Source organism: Sminthopsis crassicaudata, chromosome 2, assembly GCF_048593235.1.
Source record: "Sminthopsis crassicaudata isolate SCR6 chromosome 2, ASM4859323v1, whole genome shotgun sequence".
NCBI lineage: Eukaryota > Metazoa > Chordata > Mammalia > Dasyuromorphia > Dasyuridae > Sminthopsis > Sminthopsis crassicaudata.
Window position 1 is genome coordinate 295,289,175 of NC_133618.1, and position 21,262 is coordinate 295,310,436.

The 21,262-nt window shown below is 32.6% G+C and overlaps 1 protein-coding gene across 4 annotated transcripts in view; it reads right to left on the minus strand.

Annotated features, from left to right (window-relative positions):
• TTC8 (tetratricopeptide repeat domain 8) overlaps window positions 1-21,262 on the minus strand; it is a 48,735-nt gene that overhangs the window by 18,332 nt on the left and 9,141 nt on the right. For 2 of the 4 annotated variants that reach the window (XM_074289780.1, XM_074289778.1), the window contains exons 2-7: window positions 13,884-14,004; window positions 13,145-13,208; window positions 12,891-13,050; window positions 12,592-12,681; window positions 7,689-7,733; window positions 558-643 (exon numbers count right to left, since the gene is read on the minus strand). In XM_074289780.1, coding sequence (XP_074145881.1) covers window positions 558-643; window positions 7,689-7,733; window positions 12,592-12,681; window positions 12,891-13,050; window positions 13,145-13,208; window positions 13,884-13,968 — 530 coding nt within the window. In that variant the 5' untranslated portion in view covers window positions 13,969-14,004. Of the gene's footprint in view, window positions 1-531; window positions 644-7,688; window positions 7,734-12,591; window positions 12,682-12,890; window positions 13,051-13,144; window positions 13,209-13,883; window positions 14,005-17,685; window positions 17,761-21,262 lie in introns of those variants that run through there. The other 2 variants (XM_074289779.1, XM_074289781.1) reach the window with 2 other exon arrangements.

A 21,262-nucleotide genomic window follows, 5' to 3' on the forward strand; every position in this document is an offset into this window, starting at 1 on the left:
CAATTGATAAACTGCAAGTGCCTATTATGTACTAGGCAGCTAGGTGAACCCAGGCTAGAGTGCTAGGCCTAAAGTCAGAAAGACTCATCTTCCTGACTTCAAATTTGGCCTGAGTCCCTTCCTAGCTGTGTGACCTAGGCAAATCATTTAACCTTATTTGCCTCAGTTTCCTCATCTGTAAAATGAACTCGAGAAAAAAAATGATAAACCATGCTAATATCTGTCAAGAAAACCCTAAATGGAATCAATAAAAATCAAATATAACTGAAATGTGTCAGATAATGTGCTAAGAGCTGGAGCATTATGCTCCTATAAATATTAAGTGAAATTTATGCCAGAAATCTTTAAATGCCAAAGAAAAGTGATTAATGGCATAAAAATTACTAAATCCTTCTGCCTCCATGTAGGTATTAAATAAACATTTTCTCAAATCAACCAAAGATGCATTTCACATTTCTTTGTTTCCTCATTTATTGTACCAAAAATGATTTATCAGATTTGGGACTTGCAGAAATTCTGTCCTATTTAGGCTTAAAAAATAATTATCAAGATTTTACCTGTAATAACATTTTCCAATCTGTACTTTCCACCACCAGTCCTTATACTGAGAGTGTTCCGTGGAAAGGGCAGCCAAATCCAAAGCCTTTAAAAACAATTCTTTTAGTTTGCTTTATTTTTTGCCTTTAGAAACAAAAATTAATAAAATACTAAAATTGATACCAACTAAAACATTCCTCTGAAAATCAAACACGAAATTAAGTTTCTCATTACTTCCATATGGCTTTATTAGTTGTCTTTAGAGAATTGCTTCCAGACTATAGAGCTGACAGCAGATGAGAAACAACAGTTGATCATAATCAAAGTAGATATGCTTTATTTCTGAATATTATTTAAGTACATGGAAAAAATAATACTTAATGAACATAAAAATATTGGATAAACTGGAAGTCAGGTTTGAGGTAAGATTATTGATTTACACAATGAATTCTATGTTTATGGCATTAAGATTCCCAATATGATTTAATTTGTGGAAAAAATACCTCATATTTGTGGATGTAATAAAAATGTGTAACAAGGAAAATATATAGATTCTTATGTTATGCTCTATACTGATAAAGACTTATAATATTTTTTTCTGAATCAAAGATCATGTTGTTTTATTTAGCTTTTAAGTAGTATTACTCCTCTAGGTTTTGTGTATGTTCTAAAGACACCTCAAATTCAACACATCCAAAATAGATTATTATTCCCTAATCCTATTATGAATTTCCCTGTTTCTGTAGGGGCATCACTTAGTGAGAGCACGATCAGTCTAAAGCTGTTTCAACCAGCCTAAAAAGTTTCCCAGGGCATGGTCTGACCCTCTTTAAGGAACTCCTGGAGTTCCAGATAATAGCCTCTAGCAGTGATTACAAACTCTACTGGCATCTAAAGTCCTTCACAAATAGCGACTAGGCTAGACATTCTACCAAAAATACCTTCCTGACACTAGTATTTTATTTAATCTAATTAACTGTGAGATGTAATATCCAAACCTATGATTTCATAATTGTGAGGAACTTCCCAAAGTGGAAACTCCCTCTATTGCTATAGATTAGCATTGGGGCATTGAGAAATCAAATGATTCACTCAGGGTCACATATATCTTGGGCATAACTTGAATTAGTTCTTCCTGATTCCAAATCCGGTTCTTTATCTATTCCACTATATTCCTTCTTGTTTTATTTAATAATGATCTTTTTTTTTTAAATGAACATGCTATCCCAAAATATCAGTGCTAACAATGCCAAATATTTTACAATTAAGCTACATGGATAGGGTTTTGGGACCCAACACAATTTTTTTTTAATTTGTTAGCTGTAACCTGTACCTTTCCTAACTTCTAGTAAACCATTTGAAATGTTAAATGTAAACCTTGCTATAGTGCTAATATAACTTATAGACAGACCATTTCTATTCCTTAGTTTCAGGGTAAGGGTAGTTACTATTATAGTTGTGGAAAAAAAAGATATAGTTATAGCATATTGAATTTTTATGTATACTGTTCTTAAATTCTTCACAATGGATAGCAAACTTGCTAAATTTACTTTTTCTTGACATGCCAGAACTGTTTCCTGAGTCTCCTGGCAATAATACACCATAGTGGAGATCTTGGCTACAAAATTAATTATTTGCCTTTCTGTTCTCAATCTTCTTTTGCCCCAAGGAGAGATTCCTGAATATGCTGACAAACTATAACTGTCTAAAAAAGAATGGTGCTGCCATGCTGAGTCTTTCCTGAGCTTGAAAAATCCTTATTTCAACCTGAAAGGTGGAAATGCTGAGAAATAGCCTAACTTTAGGTTCTTGTTTTTTGTTTCGTTTCGTTTTTTACATCCCTTAAGAATAAAAAAAAAATGGCAGCAAAAACAGGAGGGGAAATTTCAATCAATAAGATCACTAAAAGGATATAAAATATTTTTTACTTATTTTCAATAAACTCCACTGATCAAATATGCAAATATTTGTCATTACATGAATCTTTACATGTCTTTTGCATTCATATATTGTATTAATTCACATTTTATCTAAAAGCAATGCAAAAATAGCAGAATTATAAATATATCCCATTTCTTATGTATATAATAATATATATTATTGAGTAAAAAATATTAATTTTTAATTAATATATGCTATATAAACATAGATATCTCCATTTAAGTGTTCAATGTTTAAATGGATTCATAACTATATTTTAATATTCTTACTTGATCTTATTTTTATAATTTCAATTCTAAATAATTCAAATAATTTAAATATAAAAATACTGTTATGTATGCTTTAGAAAAAGATATTACATGGATATATTTATAGAAATAAACCTATATTTACTATATATATATATATGTTTTATCTAACTAGTGATATACCACAGAATGTTTATTGTCAAATTATTATTCAATTCTTTTTTCATAGTGTTCAGTGTTTTCTACTCATATTGCCAGTCTCTGTTCTTGATTTGTAATTTTGATGCAGAGTGAGGTTCTGTCCTTCACATTCTTGGATGAGAAGATCAAGTCATATTTAGTGCTGATCTCAATTACCTGAGCTCCTGCCACTGACTTCCCCTCCCCTAGTATGCTTAATTTCTGGTTCTTCTGGAATATCTGTTCAGAGAATTAAGGTCTTCAGAGCCCTCTGAAGCATATCAGTTGGACTGCTGTGGTCACCCCTCCCTAGCATCCTTTCCCCTTGGAAGCCATATCTCAGGTCAGATTGATCAGAAAGTCACAATGTTTTTGAAACTCTAGGTTTTCTCCTTATAAGCACATTAGGCCTCTTGTTCCCATAGAGAATACTGCAGACTTCAAGATCCTCTGGATTGTCTAAGTGCAAAGTACTACAGGACCTCTTTCCTAGATGGAGTTACCTAGATCAGAGTGTAGCCTACTCCTATTTCATCCCTATTGGTAAAAGCTGTCAGAACTTCGCATTCTCTTTTCGCCCTGCTCTCCATTCAGATGATGGTGGAATATCTCTTATTTAAGCACCAGAAGGCTTCTTTTTAACTTGTATATGAACATTTCTACCTGTGTCTTTGTGTAAACATGCATGATATGGATAAAAACCACTAATTATTTTTTTCATTGGATTTCTGTATCATTATTTGATCTGAAGCAATTTTTAGTTCTTTATTGGAGTGGAGTACTAGGGCACTGAAAGAGCCTTACTAGAAATTTAAGATATTTTCTTAACAAAGTGTATTGTTTATCAAAGAATTTGTTTTCGGGGAAGCTAGGTGGTGCAGTGGATAGAGCACCAGTCCTGAAGTCAGGAGGACCTGAGTTCAAATCTGACCTCAGATACTTAACACTTCCTAGCTGTGTGACCCTGGGCAAGTCATTTGACTCCAATTGCCTCAGTTAAAAAAATAATTTCAATATCAATCATCTCTAGAATATTCAAACAATATATATTTTTCATATAATGTTTACAATTTAAAAAATAATAATAGTTCATTTTTACATTTCAGCTTAATGATTACAAAGTATTTTCTTTATACAATTCTGTAAGATAAAGGGTGCAAATATCACCACCATTTTACAGATGAGAAAATAGAGGTTCAGAGAAGATCACAGAAACAAAGGATTTAAAACTGGAAGGGCAATACTGTAGGTCAAGTATTAAAAGAGATACAAAAGTAAATCAGATATGGACTAATGTACATGGCAGCTTTTGTTTCCTATGGTAATTTTTAAGCATTCCTTATTAAATAGGTGCCTGAAAAATAGAGAAAGCACCTTCTTGGTGTGTTACATTTCTCATGTTACTATTCAATTTTAAATAGTATTTTCTTTACTAGAATTATATAACTGGTTATCATCTTCCCCAATTAATTGATTTCTTTAATTTGGCTTCCCATCTCAAAGATATATTTCTTTAACTTCTTGCCCATAGTACAAGAATCCCAGCTGAGTGTTCTTACTGTCTAAGCTCAAATGCCTCTATTTCTTCAAGGAAAATATGGAATGAAAAAATTAATACTGATAGACAGGAAAAGTAATTGATATAAGTTCATATATAAAATGTATGAAAACAAAGTCTAAAATGCATACCACAGGTACATGAGTGCTTTTGAGTCCTTTGCATTTGTAATTCCTTGGAAATGAGGTCTATACCTATATGCTCATTTAATGCAGTTGCTGTTTTTCAACAACAATGGATTCTATCCAAGATAGCCAGAGATATTCTCAGGACACAAATCATTAATTATTACAGTATTAAGTATATCTTCAAAGAAATAACAATCCCCCTTACCATGCTCAGTCACTCTAACTTGAAATTTTAGAAATCTGCCCTAATTTAAAAAAACATATTGCTTTTTTTCTTAAATAATCAAACATATAAACCATTTGCTATATTCCAAACCTATTCTTTACCCCCATATGTTTTACAGTCAATTCACCCACAATCTTATCCCTGCCCCTTGTCCTTTCTTAAATGGGTGCTGAAGTGGATTATAGCCTTCCTAGCCTGGGCTCCCCACCTACTCATTTCTTGTTATTTATTTTAATTTTTCATAAGTTACTGAAATAAAGTTGAATTGTGAGGGAAAAAAAGGAAAGTAAGTGATTCACTCAGTCATATTCATCATCAATAAGATTCAGACTCAAGTCTCTTCTGAATCTATGTCCAATACTCCTTCTTCGACACCATATAATCCTATTTCTATCAGTGGGAACATCTCCTAGGCTGGAAGGGACTCATCTTTAACCTGTCCTGAATTTCTTCTAATTTTTGCCAAGTTGTTTTTTCTTCTTTTCAAATGTTTCTTGGGGGATGGATCTTCTCTTTACCTTCTATTTCCAACTTAGTTCTTTACCCCTCCTTGCTTCATGCCAGTTACTACAGACCCTTCTTGCCTGCCTCATTCTCTCGCCTTCACTTCCAGATGGCATATATCTGCCAGAAAAGCAGCCTTTACATTCCAGTAAATTGGGACAATCACCCAGAGCTCTGTCAAGCACAATGCCACTGTGGTTATCAAGGAGGTTCAAGTCTCTTTTACATATACATCATCACTATGTAACCCTGAGTAAATTATTTAACCTTTCAGTGCTCAAGGCATCTCTTTAAGAGTATAAGTTCCCATGTGGATGCTGATTTGAATTAGTAAAGGACACTTCCTCCTTAAGAGTTTCTTATGTCAATGAAATCATAGGTCTGGTTAAAAATTAAAATAAAAACTGTGCAGTGATGCAAACTGACAAGAAGATGAAACTGTTTACTTGTATTGTTTTTTAAAAAGGTCTGAGTCTATTTTTTAAAACAATGCATACACAAACTGCAACTAAGAAAATGAAATTGGTTGCCTAGCAACAAGGTCCTTTCTCTACCCCCCACTACATAAAGATCTCTAGTTGCAAGTGGCCCTTTTAAATCATCTCTTCTACTTTGTTTCCCCTACAACACTTCTGTGTACAGTTGTCTCTAATGTTTACACTGACGATGATCAAGGCTGCCTATGATGCTTATTTTAACTAGATTTTACTGGTACAAAAATGTGTGTCAGAAGCAGAGAAAAGCATACAGTGTATATAATTTGCCCCAGTTTCCACAAGCCCCAGGGATAGTTCTGGGTGCCAAATGAGTCTTTCTAAACATTTTGTAAGTCTTTAGATAAAAAAAAACTAGTTCTCTACTAGCCCATTATATCAAGTTTAGATGATTTTCCCTGACTTTCAAGGTCCTTCTCTATTTAACCAAACCTTAGTTCACATTACATTACTCTGCCTAGCTTATGTCTTCACTGTCCACTGAATACACTGAGCTAGTTATGGTAGAGTAAAAGAGCATTGGATTTTGAGTCTGAATAGGAGTTCAAATTTAGGCTCTACCCCCTGCTAATCATAATCAAGACAAGTGACAAAGTATCATCTTCCTCATCTGTAAAATGCTGATTTTAGAATCTGGAAGACATTAGTTCAAATCATGCCACAAATGACTGTGTAAAAGAGAACACTTTCAGACTATAAGTTGCCAAGCAAGTGCTAAGTGCTCTGCATCTATGAAATCATAGGTCTGGTTTAAAAAAACAAAACCCCCAGAATAATATCATCTCATCAGTGAGAGTTGGTATGAATCTCAAAGGAGCTATACCTAAATGCTAGCTAAATAGAATTCCTAACTCCATCTTTACTTGTATTTTTTGCTTCCCTACAATACTCTCATCTCTCATTTCCGATACTAAACTTTGCCCTCTCTTCCATTTATTCACATGCCAGCTCATGACTGACTAATCCAGTTTACAACAATGGCCTCTGAAGTCCCCCTATGGTTACTATACATTCACTACCATACAGTTTATCAATTAATGTTTTATAAACATTTCAAGTATGTCAGTTCTGATTCCATATCTTACCTATAAACTCCATCAAGACAGAGAAGATACCCATCCTTACACTTGTAGTGTTGCTCAATTACTAAGTGTTGACTGATCTATAATCACTAATATGTGTACGTATATGCATATACATTTATGTAAAATATTTTTTTCTAATTAATGAGAAAAAATAAACAAAAACTATGGCACTATGCAAAAATCAGTTACATTTCATTTGGTAGAACTCAAAGTTACAACTTTTTATCTACTTCTAAATTTTAAATATTACCATGAGTAAATTTATAGTTTTAAGCAACTAAGTGATCCAGCATGTCAAATCCATAATGTAAACCTACTATGAAAATATGAAGAAATGAAAATAGGCAAGGTAATTATGAAATATAGAGAAAATAAAATATGAACTAATGTTCTCATTGTCTTACTTCCCCATCTTTCACCTCTTGTTCATCAGATTAAAGAACCCATCCTTTAGTACTTAAAATGAAAACATACTCCAAATAATCAGCATATTGGCACAAAAATCTATGTAATATCCTTAATACATCTTATCTGTTTATGTAGTTTTAAGGATCTGTACATGCATACTGTTTAAATGCTAATGCTATATGCCAGAAACTTAAAAATACTAATATTTCCACATTTGGGCTATATATTTTATCTAAAGTTATCAATCGGTTTTGAAAATATGTGGACCTGTTGAATCTTTAACAACTTCATCAATTGAGAAATGTAATATTTTATAAATTTAAAATCCAATTAAAAGTTGAACTATAGTATAAGAAAATAAAAGAAATCAGAAACTTACATTTTTAACATCATTTTCATGATGAAAGATGTATTCAAACAAAGCCTATTAAGAGAAAATAATAAATTCACTGATGAATTTTCTTTTATAACAAAAGCACTTTGCTGCTCTATTAAGACTCAGAAGCTACTCTGACAATATATGGATTGAACCAAAATAACAACATAGTCTTAACAGTCTGGTATTTATAGAAATTTCTCTTCTTTTAGTCACACGTGACTAAATATTTATATTATATAGTTAACTTTAATTTACTCCACATTCAAACAGTAAAGGTCAATAAATGAAACTTTTTTTTAAACTTTCATAAGCAAGAAACAAATGAGCAAGAGAAACCACTACAGTAGCATTATCAAACTCAAATAGAAATGAAGCCACTAAACCTTTCATAAGCGTCCCTATGACTCAGAAATTACATATTGCCATTTGCAAATAAATACTACTAAAAAATAGAAAAAGAAATTATTCAAAAATTGTTCTAATGCATTTTATTTATTTTGTTAAATATTTCTCCATTACATTTTAAGCTGGTTAGGTCATGGGTACCTTGTTGGGACATTTTGCTTTACGATAATCCTGATGTTGACTGTGGACTTTGATCACTGCCAGGTACTTAAGAGTTCCTTTTGAATTAAAGATGCTTTGTTCAGAAAAGCTGAAATGTATATTTGCATCCCCAGAGCCTTACACAATGCCTGCTCAGAGTAAGCATTTAATAAATGTTTGTTGATGGACTGATGCATTTTATTCTATCTTTGAAACTCAGTGCTCCATATATCTGATATTTAGTAATAATGTCACCCAGAATAATCAAAGAATCCCAACTTCTCATAATCTATCCATTCTAAATAGATATTTAACTTAGTTTAATAAACACTTCCCACATGTTTCCTATTTGCAAATGAATGAGTTAGGAAAGGTTTGCCAGGAGCGGTGGAACATGAGCAGCCCTCAAGGAAGTTATGGACTCTGCAAGGCAGAAATGAAAAGGGAATGAGTGCCAAATCTGCTGAACAGCTTTGTGCAAAGGCATGAGAGCAAGAGATGAAACGTAGAAATTTGACAAAGGAAGCTACTCTGGGATAGAAGGTAGCAGTGTCTGTGGTGGGAGAGGAGTAAGGTAAGATGTCCAGAGAAGGAAGCCAGAACCAGGATGTGGAGAGCCAAGCTAATGAATTTTATTTCATCCTAGCCAGGGCTTCTTAATTTTCCATGTGTCATGGAATCCTTTGCCATTCTTGCAAAATCTATGGACCTCTTCTCAGAGTCATGTTTTTAAATGCATAAAACACATAAGATTATAAGTTAAACCAATTAAACTGAAATATAGTTTTTTGGGGTTTGTTTGTTTGTTTGTTTGTTTTTAAGTTCAGAGATCCAAGGTGTGCTTCTCCCTTTCCTAGAGGTAATAGGGAACAAGTGAAGACTATTGACTGAAGTGACTTCTGCTTTTAGGAAGACTGTTCTGGTAACCTGAGAAGATGGGCTTGAAAAGGGAAAACCAATTAAATATCAATTTCAGTTGTTCGGGAGAGAACTAGGGGAGCAGCCATATAGGAGCCAGGGGGAAGGAAATAAGTTGGAGAAATGTTGCAGAGGTGGATTGACAAGACTGGGTAACTGACTAGATGTAATGAGGAGAGGGAAATAAAAAAATCAAGCACCAGTCCCTCACTAAACTTGTTGACTGGACAAAATGGAAGTTGACCATAACATTATTTTTTAATATTTTAAATAAATTTAGTGCCTCTACAAAGTTCTTGTACTAATAATCCAAGAAAGATAAAAACATTTCTTTTTTTAATGACTGAATGCAGATTTCTTAACCTCTTATAAATATATCTAAATTAGTCAATATTTGTTAACACATCTAAAAAAACAATGGGAATTAATATTCATTGCCATAAACTACATATGATTATCTTAAGAAGTCATTAGAAATAGTTCTTCATGGAAAGTAGGGATGTCTGAAGACTTTATAATTTAGTTGTAGAACTGTTTTCCTTTATTTTCTGAGAATACTATTAAATTATTCATACACATGTTTAACCTATATCAAATTGTTTGCTATCTTAGAGAGGTGGGAGAGTGAGCGAGAGGGAGAAAAATTTGGAACACAAGATTTTGCAAAGGTGAATGAATGTTGAAAACTCTTTGCACATATATGGAAAAGTAAAAATACTACCAAAAACAGTAAAAAAGAAATTATTCAAAAACTTCATTCTTAACTCATTAGCACAGAGAGGAATTGCCAAGGATCTGACCTGAGGCAAATAGTTTCCCTGAAAGCTTGTCTTCATTAAATGCAGCTACTGAATCAACATAGCAGCAGCTAGTTTAACTAAATGCCTCAAAGAGGTTATGACTGACTCATTCCTTTCATGATAGGTTTGTTTTTTTTTTTTTGTTTTGTTTTGTTTTTTTGGTAATATTTTACTTCCATTAGGACACAAAGATAGGCAAAGCCTCAATGAACCTATCTAGACAAAGCTGACTAATATGATGTTTACATGAAGAATTCAAGGAAAATTACACCAATTTATTGTATAAATTAAAATAACTGAAATGAACCAAATACCTTTTTACTACCTCTGATTCTGCTCTGAGTTTACATTCCTCTGGGCAAGTACCACCTAGGTTTTGTCCCACATAGTACTTAACTGGCCACTATGCTCAGTTCATGCTAAATTCTACTATATATGAGTTCACTTTCATAGAGTTTAATCAACTGACATCAGCTAAAAAATGGAACAAGATTTTAATCTATCATTAGGGAGATAAGTGATCTATACTTTTAAGTTATTTCTAGATCCCCTATAAAGCTTATTGCTATATAAAATGTTATAGATGTTGGAGCTGTTATTTCTTTAAAAAAAGGTTGGGTTTTTTTTTCTTGTTGTTGTTGTTGTTGTTTTTTAACAATACTCTCCCTAACTTCCTTATTTCTACTAAGGGCAGCAGCAACCTTTCAAATCCCTAGGTTCACAATCTTGGCCATTCTTAACTCTACTTTTTCCCTTACTTTGGGTATCCAATTGCCAAGCAAGACTTGTTGGATTTCTCCTCTTTAGCACCTCTTATGTCTATCCCTTTCTCTCCACTCTCACACCTTTATTCTAGTGTGGGCCCTTATCCTTTCCAGACTATCCCTTTAGCTTACTGTAGAAGCCTCCTACTTGGTCTCCCTTCTCTGAGTCTCTCCCTACTCCAATCCACTTGTGACACAATTTCCAAAGTGATATTCCTACTCCTGTTCAAAAAGTCCAACACTAAATCTACTATGGCACACTGCTTCTTATTACATATACTTTATGAGGAAAATAATTCTCTATAAATGGGTTTTATTATATATTAATGGCATAAGACATAGTCCACAGAGTTTAACATGCTGATTATTTTCAATAATGTACATATGAAGTAGGAAAAAAGTTATCATGATATTATTTTGGTTCTAATACTAATGCTCATTTTTTTTTTTTTTTTGCAGAGGCAATTGGGGTTAAGTAACTTGCTCAGGGTCACACAGCTAGGAAGTGTTAAGTGTCTGAGGCCAGATTTAAACTCAGGTCCCCTTGATTTCAGGGCTGATGCTCTATCCACTGTGCCACCTAGCTGCCCCTCATATATTTTCTTAAGAGCTTCCCAACTTGTAGGTCCATCTGACTACTAATAGAAGAGGAAGTCAAAACTTCATGAAAAATACTTTCTATTTTAGAAAAGTTCCAATTTTAACTCACAAAAACAATATACAACATAAATATTACCATCTTGAAAGAAAGGGGCTAGTAACTAGAAGACAAGAATCTCTGATAACCAATAAGAAAGGGTAAATTCCTAAGAGGAAAAAGAACTGTTAATTCCTATGCCTTCTGAACTTATTTCAGTAATTTCCACATATAGGCAGTTAATTTTTGATTCCTTTATTATTCCTCTCCATTCCCCAAATTTTATTCCAAATTTTCAGATTTATCTGAAAAAAAAAAAAAAAAACAGGAACCTTATTTGTCTTTAACAGACCACTCAAAGAAAATATTTGGTCAGAACAAATTGGTTCTTTATTCTCTATTCCCCAAGACATTATTTTTTAGGACTAAAGATTTCTGAATTCATTTAACATTTGGGAAAATTCTCCCAACTTAGATAACTTGAGTAATAGGGTGTTATAGCTACAAATTCATGAAAACGGGTTTCTAAAGTACTTAAATATATATTTTAGCTTAGAACAATATTATTTATACACACACCACTTTGCATGGGTTTTCTATATTTTGTTTAATCAATTCTAAGTAAATTGTAAAAATCAGATTCTATGTATATTTACATATACAAATATGCTGCATGCCCAGTCTTCTTAGCCAAGTTCTTTATACCTTCACATCACTGATTCTTTAGTAATAAGATCAATTTGTGACACTTTGAGAGCAACTTGTCTTAAACGTCATAAAGATTCTTAAGAAATGGGCTGAGGTTTTGTTTTGTTTTTTAAACAACTTATAAATATTTAGACTAAGAGTTATATTTCTCAGAAAGAATGTAATCATAAACTGCTATGAGAGCTTGGGTTATAAAACTGTGATGGGATCCAAAAACCAATCTCAGATCATATTGTATACATAATAATTCTTTGAGAAAATCAGACAAAGAAATTTTGAGAAAAGGTGAGGAGGGGGGAAGAAATCTGTGATTTTTATTTAGAAATAAGAGTCTTTATATAAAAGAAACAGTAGTGAATAAGTTGATAAGACCTAGAGCTCGGCACTATAGATGATTTCATCAGTTTGAAATCAACCCAGATCATTTGTAGTCAAAATAATTATCTTTAAAATGAAATGCAGTGGCTTTTAGCTTTATACTAAAATTATAACAGTGAAATATATAAAAATGATGCAAAAAATTCACATACCTTGGCAAATTTTGGTTTTTGAGCATATTTGGCTAAATTCAGTCTAGATAAATTTATAAAAGGCCCATCAGGATTTGTAAGCATTGATGCCTAAAGAGAAAAGGAATTCTGAGATGAGTAATATGAAACCTTTATTTTTTAAAATACAAATGAATATAATTTAGGTAAAAATTTTAAAGACAGAATAAGTAAGCAAGAATTACCTTCAGAAATCCAACAGGTTTACACAGGGTAAACTTAGTCACATTACAGAAAGATACTTTTGTTAACAGTATTGTAGTAAAGGCAGAGTTACTTACTGTTCCCAGCCTGACATATCTTCCAGAAGAGCTAGTAATAGGATGAGCAGTATATGCAGTTCTGGGTGTTCTAATAGCCTGTTCCATAGTGCCAGGCCTTCCACTCTGGGTGCCAGGCCGGACAAAACCTGTAATAGGTCTTCCAGTTTGTGTTATTGGTCTATTTAAAGTAAAAGAAATTATTAGAGTAATGAAAACGAGAGAATATAATTTTAAGAAACAAGTCAGAGGGTAGTAAAAAATAAAAGATGTACCTGACAGCTGGACTAGGCCCTCCTACTTGATTGGCTCCAGAGAGCTTCAAAGATGTTCCAGGCCCTAATAAATAAGAGAAGAATTTTACAACTTGAAAAGCTAAACATTTCCTAATACATTCATTTTTTAAGATACAAGCATCTGGCAGAAGAGACGTGATATAACTAAACGATACTGTTGTTCAATTACTAAGAAATTGTAAAATAGTCACTGTATATCATAGTTCAATTTGTTTTAATAATTTAAGCTCCCTTCCCTGGGAAGTACAATTAAATAGTATTAAATTTAATATTTTTAAATGAGCCATTAACAAATGTAAAATTACATTATGTTAGGGAATGAATATTTATTAAGTGTCTACTATGTGGCAGACCAAAAAAAAAAAAAAAAAAAACCAACAAAAATAAAAACAAATAATAGTCCCTAGTCTCAGGAAGCCTATGCTTTATGTATCACCTATTTCATATCTGAAATGCAGAATTATTTTCTTGAATGACATGGAAAGTATACTTATTTAGACCCAGGGCACAGTAAAAGATTTACTTGCAATTACATTCCATTTCACAATGAGTACTATTAAGCACATAAAAAAGGCAGTTTGACAGAACAGACAGAGTCCAAAGAGTTGGGTTTAGATTCTGGTTCTGCATAGAGCACTGGGTTTTCTTCTTTGAACTGGATTCCTACCTGTAAAATGAGAGAATTAGACTGAGTTCTAAGATCCTTCCAAGCACTTACGAGCAACTTGAGCAATTGCATTTTCATCCAGGATCATCTCTGCAATTCCTTCTTGATCTACATCAATTTCATCTACATAGACCATTTCAGTTAGGGCTCTTGTTTTCAAAATCCAAGCTGCCTAAAAAATCATAAATAAAGCAAAAATTTGTACATTAAATAGTACTGACAAGCTAGAAGAGCTTATGAAACCCAGACACTGAAACAATGTTCATGATTAATAACTCTTTATGTTTTGATTTATTAACATGTAGGTTTATACATAGATGTACAAGACCTGGTGATAATTATATTTCAAAATACAAAATAGAAATAAAAAATACAAAAAATCAAGGTCATTCTTGGTCACAAACACAGTAAATAGGACAATGCTCCAATGATTTAACAGACCAATAGCTACTTATTAGTCCTAAAGCAAATTTTCTTCTTTATGTAGAGGGAAAATTTTAAAGAAAAAAAATGTGAATGGAAATTAATTGAGGTGTGTATTATTAGGTATAACACTTCAAGGACAGCCCCTAGAGCTTTCTCTTCTTTGGGGCATTGTTTTTCCCCAATTTATTACCTTAGCTCCTAATCAAAACAATGTTAGTAATTTTGGAATTCAGACAATATAATTTTAACATGAAAAAAAAAACCAACAAAGACTATAAACTAGAAAATATCTTTACAAATTTATTTTGAGGATTAGGCACTTCTGATCATAAAGTTAGAGGGTTTTTAGACTAAAGGACCAACTATTTCTTTTTACAATTGAACCACCTCTCAAGTTGCTTTTCCCAAGACCTTTGAGTCTCTAAGTATTATGATGTCTCATAACATGGGAAAGAAGATTTTGCCTCTTGAAAATTGACTGCAGAGGGGCAAGCTCGGGAATGTCCTATTAAACCCGAAAAGCTTCCCATTGGAAGTGACCAAAGACCAACTTTGCTAAATTTTGAAAGGCTAGAGTGCAAAACACTGATCATTAGATGATGATTTTGATTTTGATTTTTAATAACAACAGATAAAGACTAACTAATGGTATCAGAAGTCTAGGTTATTGGTTAAGATTGCCAATGCAGTTCAAAGTCTAAACAGATTGTATTCAGTTTACACAGGTGCTAATGATAGCTCTGCTCATCCTAAATTATTTCCCTGGATCCTTGTAATAACCCTGTGAAAAACTTTGTGCAAATCATATTATCTTCATTTTACAGAAGAGAAAATGGAATCTCTGAGAAGTAACTTACCAAGGTAACAGCTAATAGAGTTAAAAGTCACTCAGTTCTCTTTCCATTAAGTAACAGATGCCCTACCTCCACCACACTTTGTCCCCACATTCTATAGCAGCCCAAGAAAACAACTCCTAGCAAATTTTAATTTCAATCTGACTTTACCCCTGTATTCAAGTAAGCTCCTACCACTGTTATGGTCTTTTTGCTTAAAGGATTAAAAACATTTTACTTCTGTCTTAATCCAATAATCCATTTATAATTTAAGCAGAGGGATCTATAAACCAGTCTCCCTTCCCTAAAATTGAATATGTAGCAAGGACGAACAGCAATTATATTTGAATTATTCACACATACTACCACTTTTCTCCAATACCATAAATAATCAATAATTCATTGGCATGTGCCAATTATGTAATGAGCATAGATCTATGTTAGTTTTGATTTTGTTATCATTTTTGCTAAAGTCTTATTCCCAAAATGCAAAAATTGTATATTTCATTTCCAAAGCTTATAGAACTGTAATAAAATCTTGTAAAACAACAATATTCAATCCTTTAAATTTTTACTAGTATTCTAGAAAAAAGAAAATACTTGCTTTGCTTCCAGCCTAACCAAAAATGACCTTGAAAATAATGTGTCATTGCTTGATTTAACATCAGTTTGCATTCAAAGAATTGCTCCTGGCAATGGTAACAATTCTGGTTACCCAATTCTTGGGATTTTAATCAAAATAGCAGATGGAAGACTGATTCTTGCCTTTAAAAACAATTACATCATTTTATGTTGGCAACAAACCAAATACTGTTTCATAGTTTCTAATATCATTGTAATGTCGAAGACAAGTCAGATATTATTTCACAGTTTCTAATACCCTTATATTCCAGTCTTTAAGAAAATATAAAAAATTTCAACCATGATCATGGTCAAAAACTGTTATATCCATTGCAAAGAAGAAGGAACATAAATGATTCAAATAGTTTTCACATTTAATAAAAATACAAAGTAACAAGAGAAGTTATCTTTAACCTTTGAAATTACAGGCAAATACTGTCCTGGTTCTATGAAATATTGTGGATGTAGTTACATAAGAATACAGCCACCTAACACTTTACATCACTTTGGGAAAATATAATTATTTTCCCACTTAAATGAGATAGCATCCTATCAATTTCTTACTTGTCTAAGAAATGTGATTCCATTACAATTTTATTTGACCAAATGTTTGACAGAATACAGGGTTCTCATTTCGCTAAGATGCAGATAGCTAACATTTAGCACTCTGCTTCAAAGTTTACATTTCAAACTCTGAACAGTTCTAAAAATATGTCAAGGCATATTCAGAATAGACAAACTAGACTGCAAATCATTTCCTTTGAAGCTGTTTTTTTTTCCAAAATAAAAAAGTGCAAAGAGAAGAATCCTAAAAGTATAAGTAGCAATTCAACATATATAACATTCCCCAGCAAAAAGAAAATGGGTTCAATTTTCTTCCATTTATTTTCTCATAATCACTAGCCAGTAGCTAATAGGTTTAGATTTATAGTAACAGAACATGAGACTTTGTAAAGTTTTAAACTTTCAAATGCTATTTATTGTTTGTTTCTATCATAATTATAACTTGTTAGAAAAGCTTTTCTTAAATATAAAAAGGCCTTTGTGAAGACTTTATTAAATTTATATTAAATTTGACAATAAAATAAACGCTACTTATATTAACTTATATTATTTATAATGTAAAACTTTCTTTAAAATAATTTACAAATACATGTAGGGTCCAAAAATAGTAACACATTATTTTTATCCCATCCATCAATAATTATTAGTCAGAGTAATGGGTAGTCAAAAATGTACATGTTATCTAAGATAAAATGCTTCATTTTACTCAATTTTGTAACCCTCAGAAAGATCATTGCACATAAAATACACCTTCACAAAATAGCTTAAAGTTGGATTAAACACATACACTACAAAAGCTTCAAAAAGTTCACTCATATGATGACAAAAAAATCTTCTGAGAAGAAACACTTGACACACTTGTTACATGACAATCTTCATTATCACCTAATTCACTTGTAACCTAATCTGGGAGCTTCACTGACCAGTACAGCTTTCTTTTTTTTTTTTTTTTTCTTGCTCAGCAATGATATGAACAATAGTGCTTCCTTCTTTCACAGTCTGAATTGGCCATGTTGTTCTAAATAACTCCCCATCTAACAACTAGGGCCTCTTGTCCTACCCAAAAGCAGTTCCCTTGGTAGCCTTGCAATCTGACTCACTATGGGGACACCAATTTTGACCTGTATTCTATTTATTTTTTCCTTCTGAATTTCCTTTAAGTGATTCCCGCCACACCCAGGTTCACACTTTAAAATCTAGATTATATCAATTATTCAATGGTATCCATATGCACAATTTTTCAAGCTGGTTCTTTACTTAGAAGTGTGGAGAATGTTTTATAAGTTTAGCTAAAATCAAAACATTAGATATAGACAAGCAGCACACAATCTAAACTACAACTATGTCTAAAAAAATAGCAATAAGGTGGTCTCCAACTAAGAAGGCTTGCAACTATCAAAAACCTTTACCTGAGACACTGGTATAGCAGAATCAGTTTCCTGGAAAGCATTAAGAAAGTAGCAAAACATTTAAAAAATAAACTTTTCCATCAGAAAAGAAAAAAGAAAGCCAAAGTTATTCATGTAAACCAAGTAAAAGTGAAACCAAAACAACTCAACAATCCAAATATTGATTTTTAAGCCTTTCTTTACACTTAGCAGCTTCAAATAAAACTAATAATCTTAAATACTATGCTTAATTTTCTAACATTAGCAAATTATCACAATCCTGAATCTAAGCTACCCACAGGATTTCCAAGTAGACAGATGTAACTTATTTTTAAAATCCCATATAGGAAACTGAAAATAATTTTATGTAGAGAGCAGAAACTCTGGAGAAGTATACTTGAAACAAGGTGTACATAAATCCATCAACATGGGAGGTATTGCACAAGCACATAGTACTATAATACAGGGTAGTAGTGATGTAACAAACAATATAAATCAATATGAGAAATTATACATGTCCATAAGTCCCAGAGATAGTCCAAAATCAATCTATTGTTCATTACTTCATGTGTCAAGGAATCCAATGATTCCTGCAGATTTTGAAGTCCTACAACAGTCTTATCATGCCTCAGGGAATCCAATGATTCCTGCTGATTTTGAAATCATGCAGCAGTCTCATCAACAATTTTTGATGTTTATTGGCACATGTAGTCAGAAGATGGAACCATATGGTGTTTCTTGGGCTTTTTTCTTTGTTATTCAGGACATGTAAATATAATATTTGATTCAACCTATTCAGTAGATGTGGTACAAAGAATTGCCACAGTCCAAATAAAATTTGTAGCTTTTACTATATATCAGCTCTTTAAGGAACTTCAAGAGCAAGTGAGAAAATATTCAGGTAAGATTTATATCTTGATGTCCACTCTCATAGTAGACTTCCAGGTCCTATTTTTTATGGAAATTCAAAGGCAATAACCTTCTAATCATATTAGCCAATACTCCTTTATTTCAGGCAGCCCAAGAATCTCATTCTAAATATCATCAGGCTGTCCGAGCTTTATGTTTGCAGTTTGGGATAACAAAAGAAGAAGCTAGGAGCCTGTACAGCTTGTCTTACTTTCCATGCTTCTAAGCTCCCTCCAGGAAAGAACCCTTGTGGTTTGAGACCCAATGAAATTTGGCAAATGGATATGACCATTATAAATCCATATTGTAGTAGACACCTTTTCAGAATTTACTTTTAAAATGCCAGCAGCAAAAGAGACTGCCTGAGTGGTCACTGACTTCCTTACACAAGCATTTGCAATTATGGATGTGCCACAAGCAATAAAAACAGATAATGCACCTGCATATGCTTCTAAATATTTTGCACACTTTTGTGCATAGTATAAGATTTTACACACCGCTGGCATACTTTTTAATCCTCAAGGACAGGCACTAGTAGAAAGGAGAAACACAGACAGTAAGACACCCTCCAAAAACAAAACAAAAAAAAAAACGGGGAGCCACAGGTAACCTTAGAGAACTTCTAAATTTTTCTCTTTATACAATTAACTTCTTGATTTTTGACAAAGATGCACTGGCTCTGGCAGATAGGTTTCATAGCCCACTGGAAGAGCAGTGTTCAGTGCGAACAGCTCCACTATCTTTAGATAATGGCCAGTTGATGAGGAGAGATCTAGAAAGTGGTGAATGGAAGGGACCAGATATGTTAACTGTTTGGGGAAGAGGGTTTGCATGTATTTCTACAGATGGAGAAGGAATCAAATGGGTGCCAATGATTCGTATTCACCTTGTCCATTGAAGAGAGACAGAAAAGGAGAAGACCCTTGAAACAACAGAAAAGACCCAAGAAATATCAGATGGTTCCATCTCTGACTACATGTGCCAATGAACATCAAAAATTGTTGATGAGATTGCTGCAATTTTAAATATCTAAGATTCTTGACAGTTGTCATTTTTTTAAAAAAATACTATTTTCAGAAACTAAAAAGACTATTTAAAAATACTAAAAATGATTAATCATTATTATAAATTGACAAACTGTGTTTTAATCAATGATGGAGAATGAACATGTCTTTATAGTAAAAGGAAATATGTATTGTTTTTCAACTCTATTTTGGAAACCAAACTTGTTTATAAAAATTCTGTAATTATAACACTGTCCTATGAAACTTACATAAAGAACATATCATTGGTAACACTTTTATATCTTGGTATTCTCACATATTTATGTGCTTAATTGTTTAGACTCGGAATACTTCCATTCATTTAAAAAAATTTTACTTTCACATATGTGTAATGATCAAAGCTTATTGAACACCCAGTACAAAGGATAGCATATTTTATTAGAGAATTACAAGAAAAGTAGAAGAAATTATTTGTCTCCTAGAACCATATAAGCTAAGATATAAACAAAGTCATTGTATATATGTCTTTGTGTGTGTGTGTGTGTGTGTGCATATATATATATATATATATATATATATATATATATATATATATATATATATATATATATATGTATGTATATTCACCAATCCTAATATGCTGTAATTATAACTATAAAGGAAATGTGTAATAAGCTTGTGTCTCCTTGCCAAAGTTGATACCAACTGAATAAAACTAAGTAGAAGGTACAGTAGCTTGAGGAAAGCAAAAAAATAATATAGAATCTAAAAGGCAGAAGGAGTTTTGGTCAGAATATATGTGAATCAATTGAACAAGGAACTACTGAATCTTAAAGTTGGAAGGGACTTTAAAGGTAATCAAGTTTCAAGCTTGGATCTTCTCTGAATATCCCTAGCTCTAAACTAGGAAATCCAAGGAGGAGGAACAGATAAAATGAAATAGAAGAGTACTTAAGGAAGAAACATGAAAAAAGTAATCAAACTAATAACTACAATACTAATAGCTAATATATACAATACACTTACTATGTGTGCTGTTCTAAGTGCTTTATTGTAGCAAAACTCTAGTCAAGAAGAATCTTTCTCTACCAGCCCACCAAGATATATACCCTAGTATTATGTACTGGTTTTGCACTCAACAATGCCCTTAATCTACCGAAGAAGATGGGAATATCCAAGAATATCCATCCATCTGTGTGATTTTTGTGACTTTTGTCACTTAACCTCTTGGACCTCAAGGTTCTTCTCTTTAAAATGTAGAAGTTGGATAAAATAGCCTCAGAGGTACCTTTCACCCCAGAATTCCCAGCAGTCTCTGAATTAGGAGTCAGGAGAAGTCTTCAGAGTACTGGAATGAGACTTTGGGAACCTCATTCACCGTCATTTGTTCACTGGAAGCTTTTAGAACATTCAGGTATCTAGGACCATTGACAAAAAGGTTCTCTTTACAGATGCCCAACCTTACATCCATTGAGAAAACAAAGAAGTCAAAAGCTGCTCACAATTCATTTTAAACATAATGCTTTGCAGGTTACTTACTAGCATATCTAGCTAAATAAAACGAATACAGCCTATGGCAACTAGAGCAAGTTAGGTTCAAATGGGAATTAAAAAGTAAGCTCCTAAAGGAAAATAGGCATAATATCTTTTAGTATGAAGATCTGTCAGGAAGAGAAAAACATTGA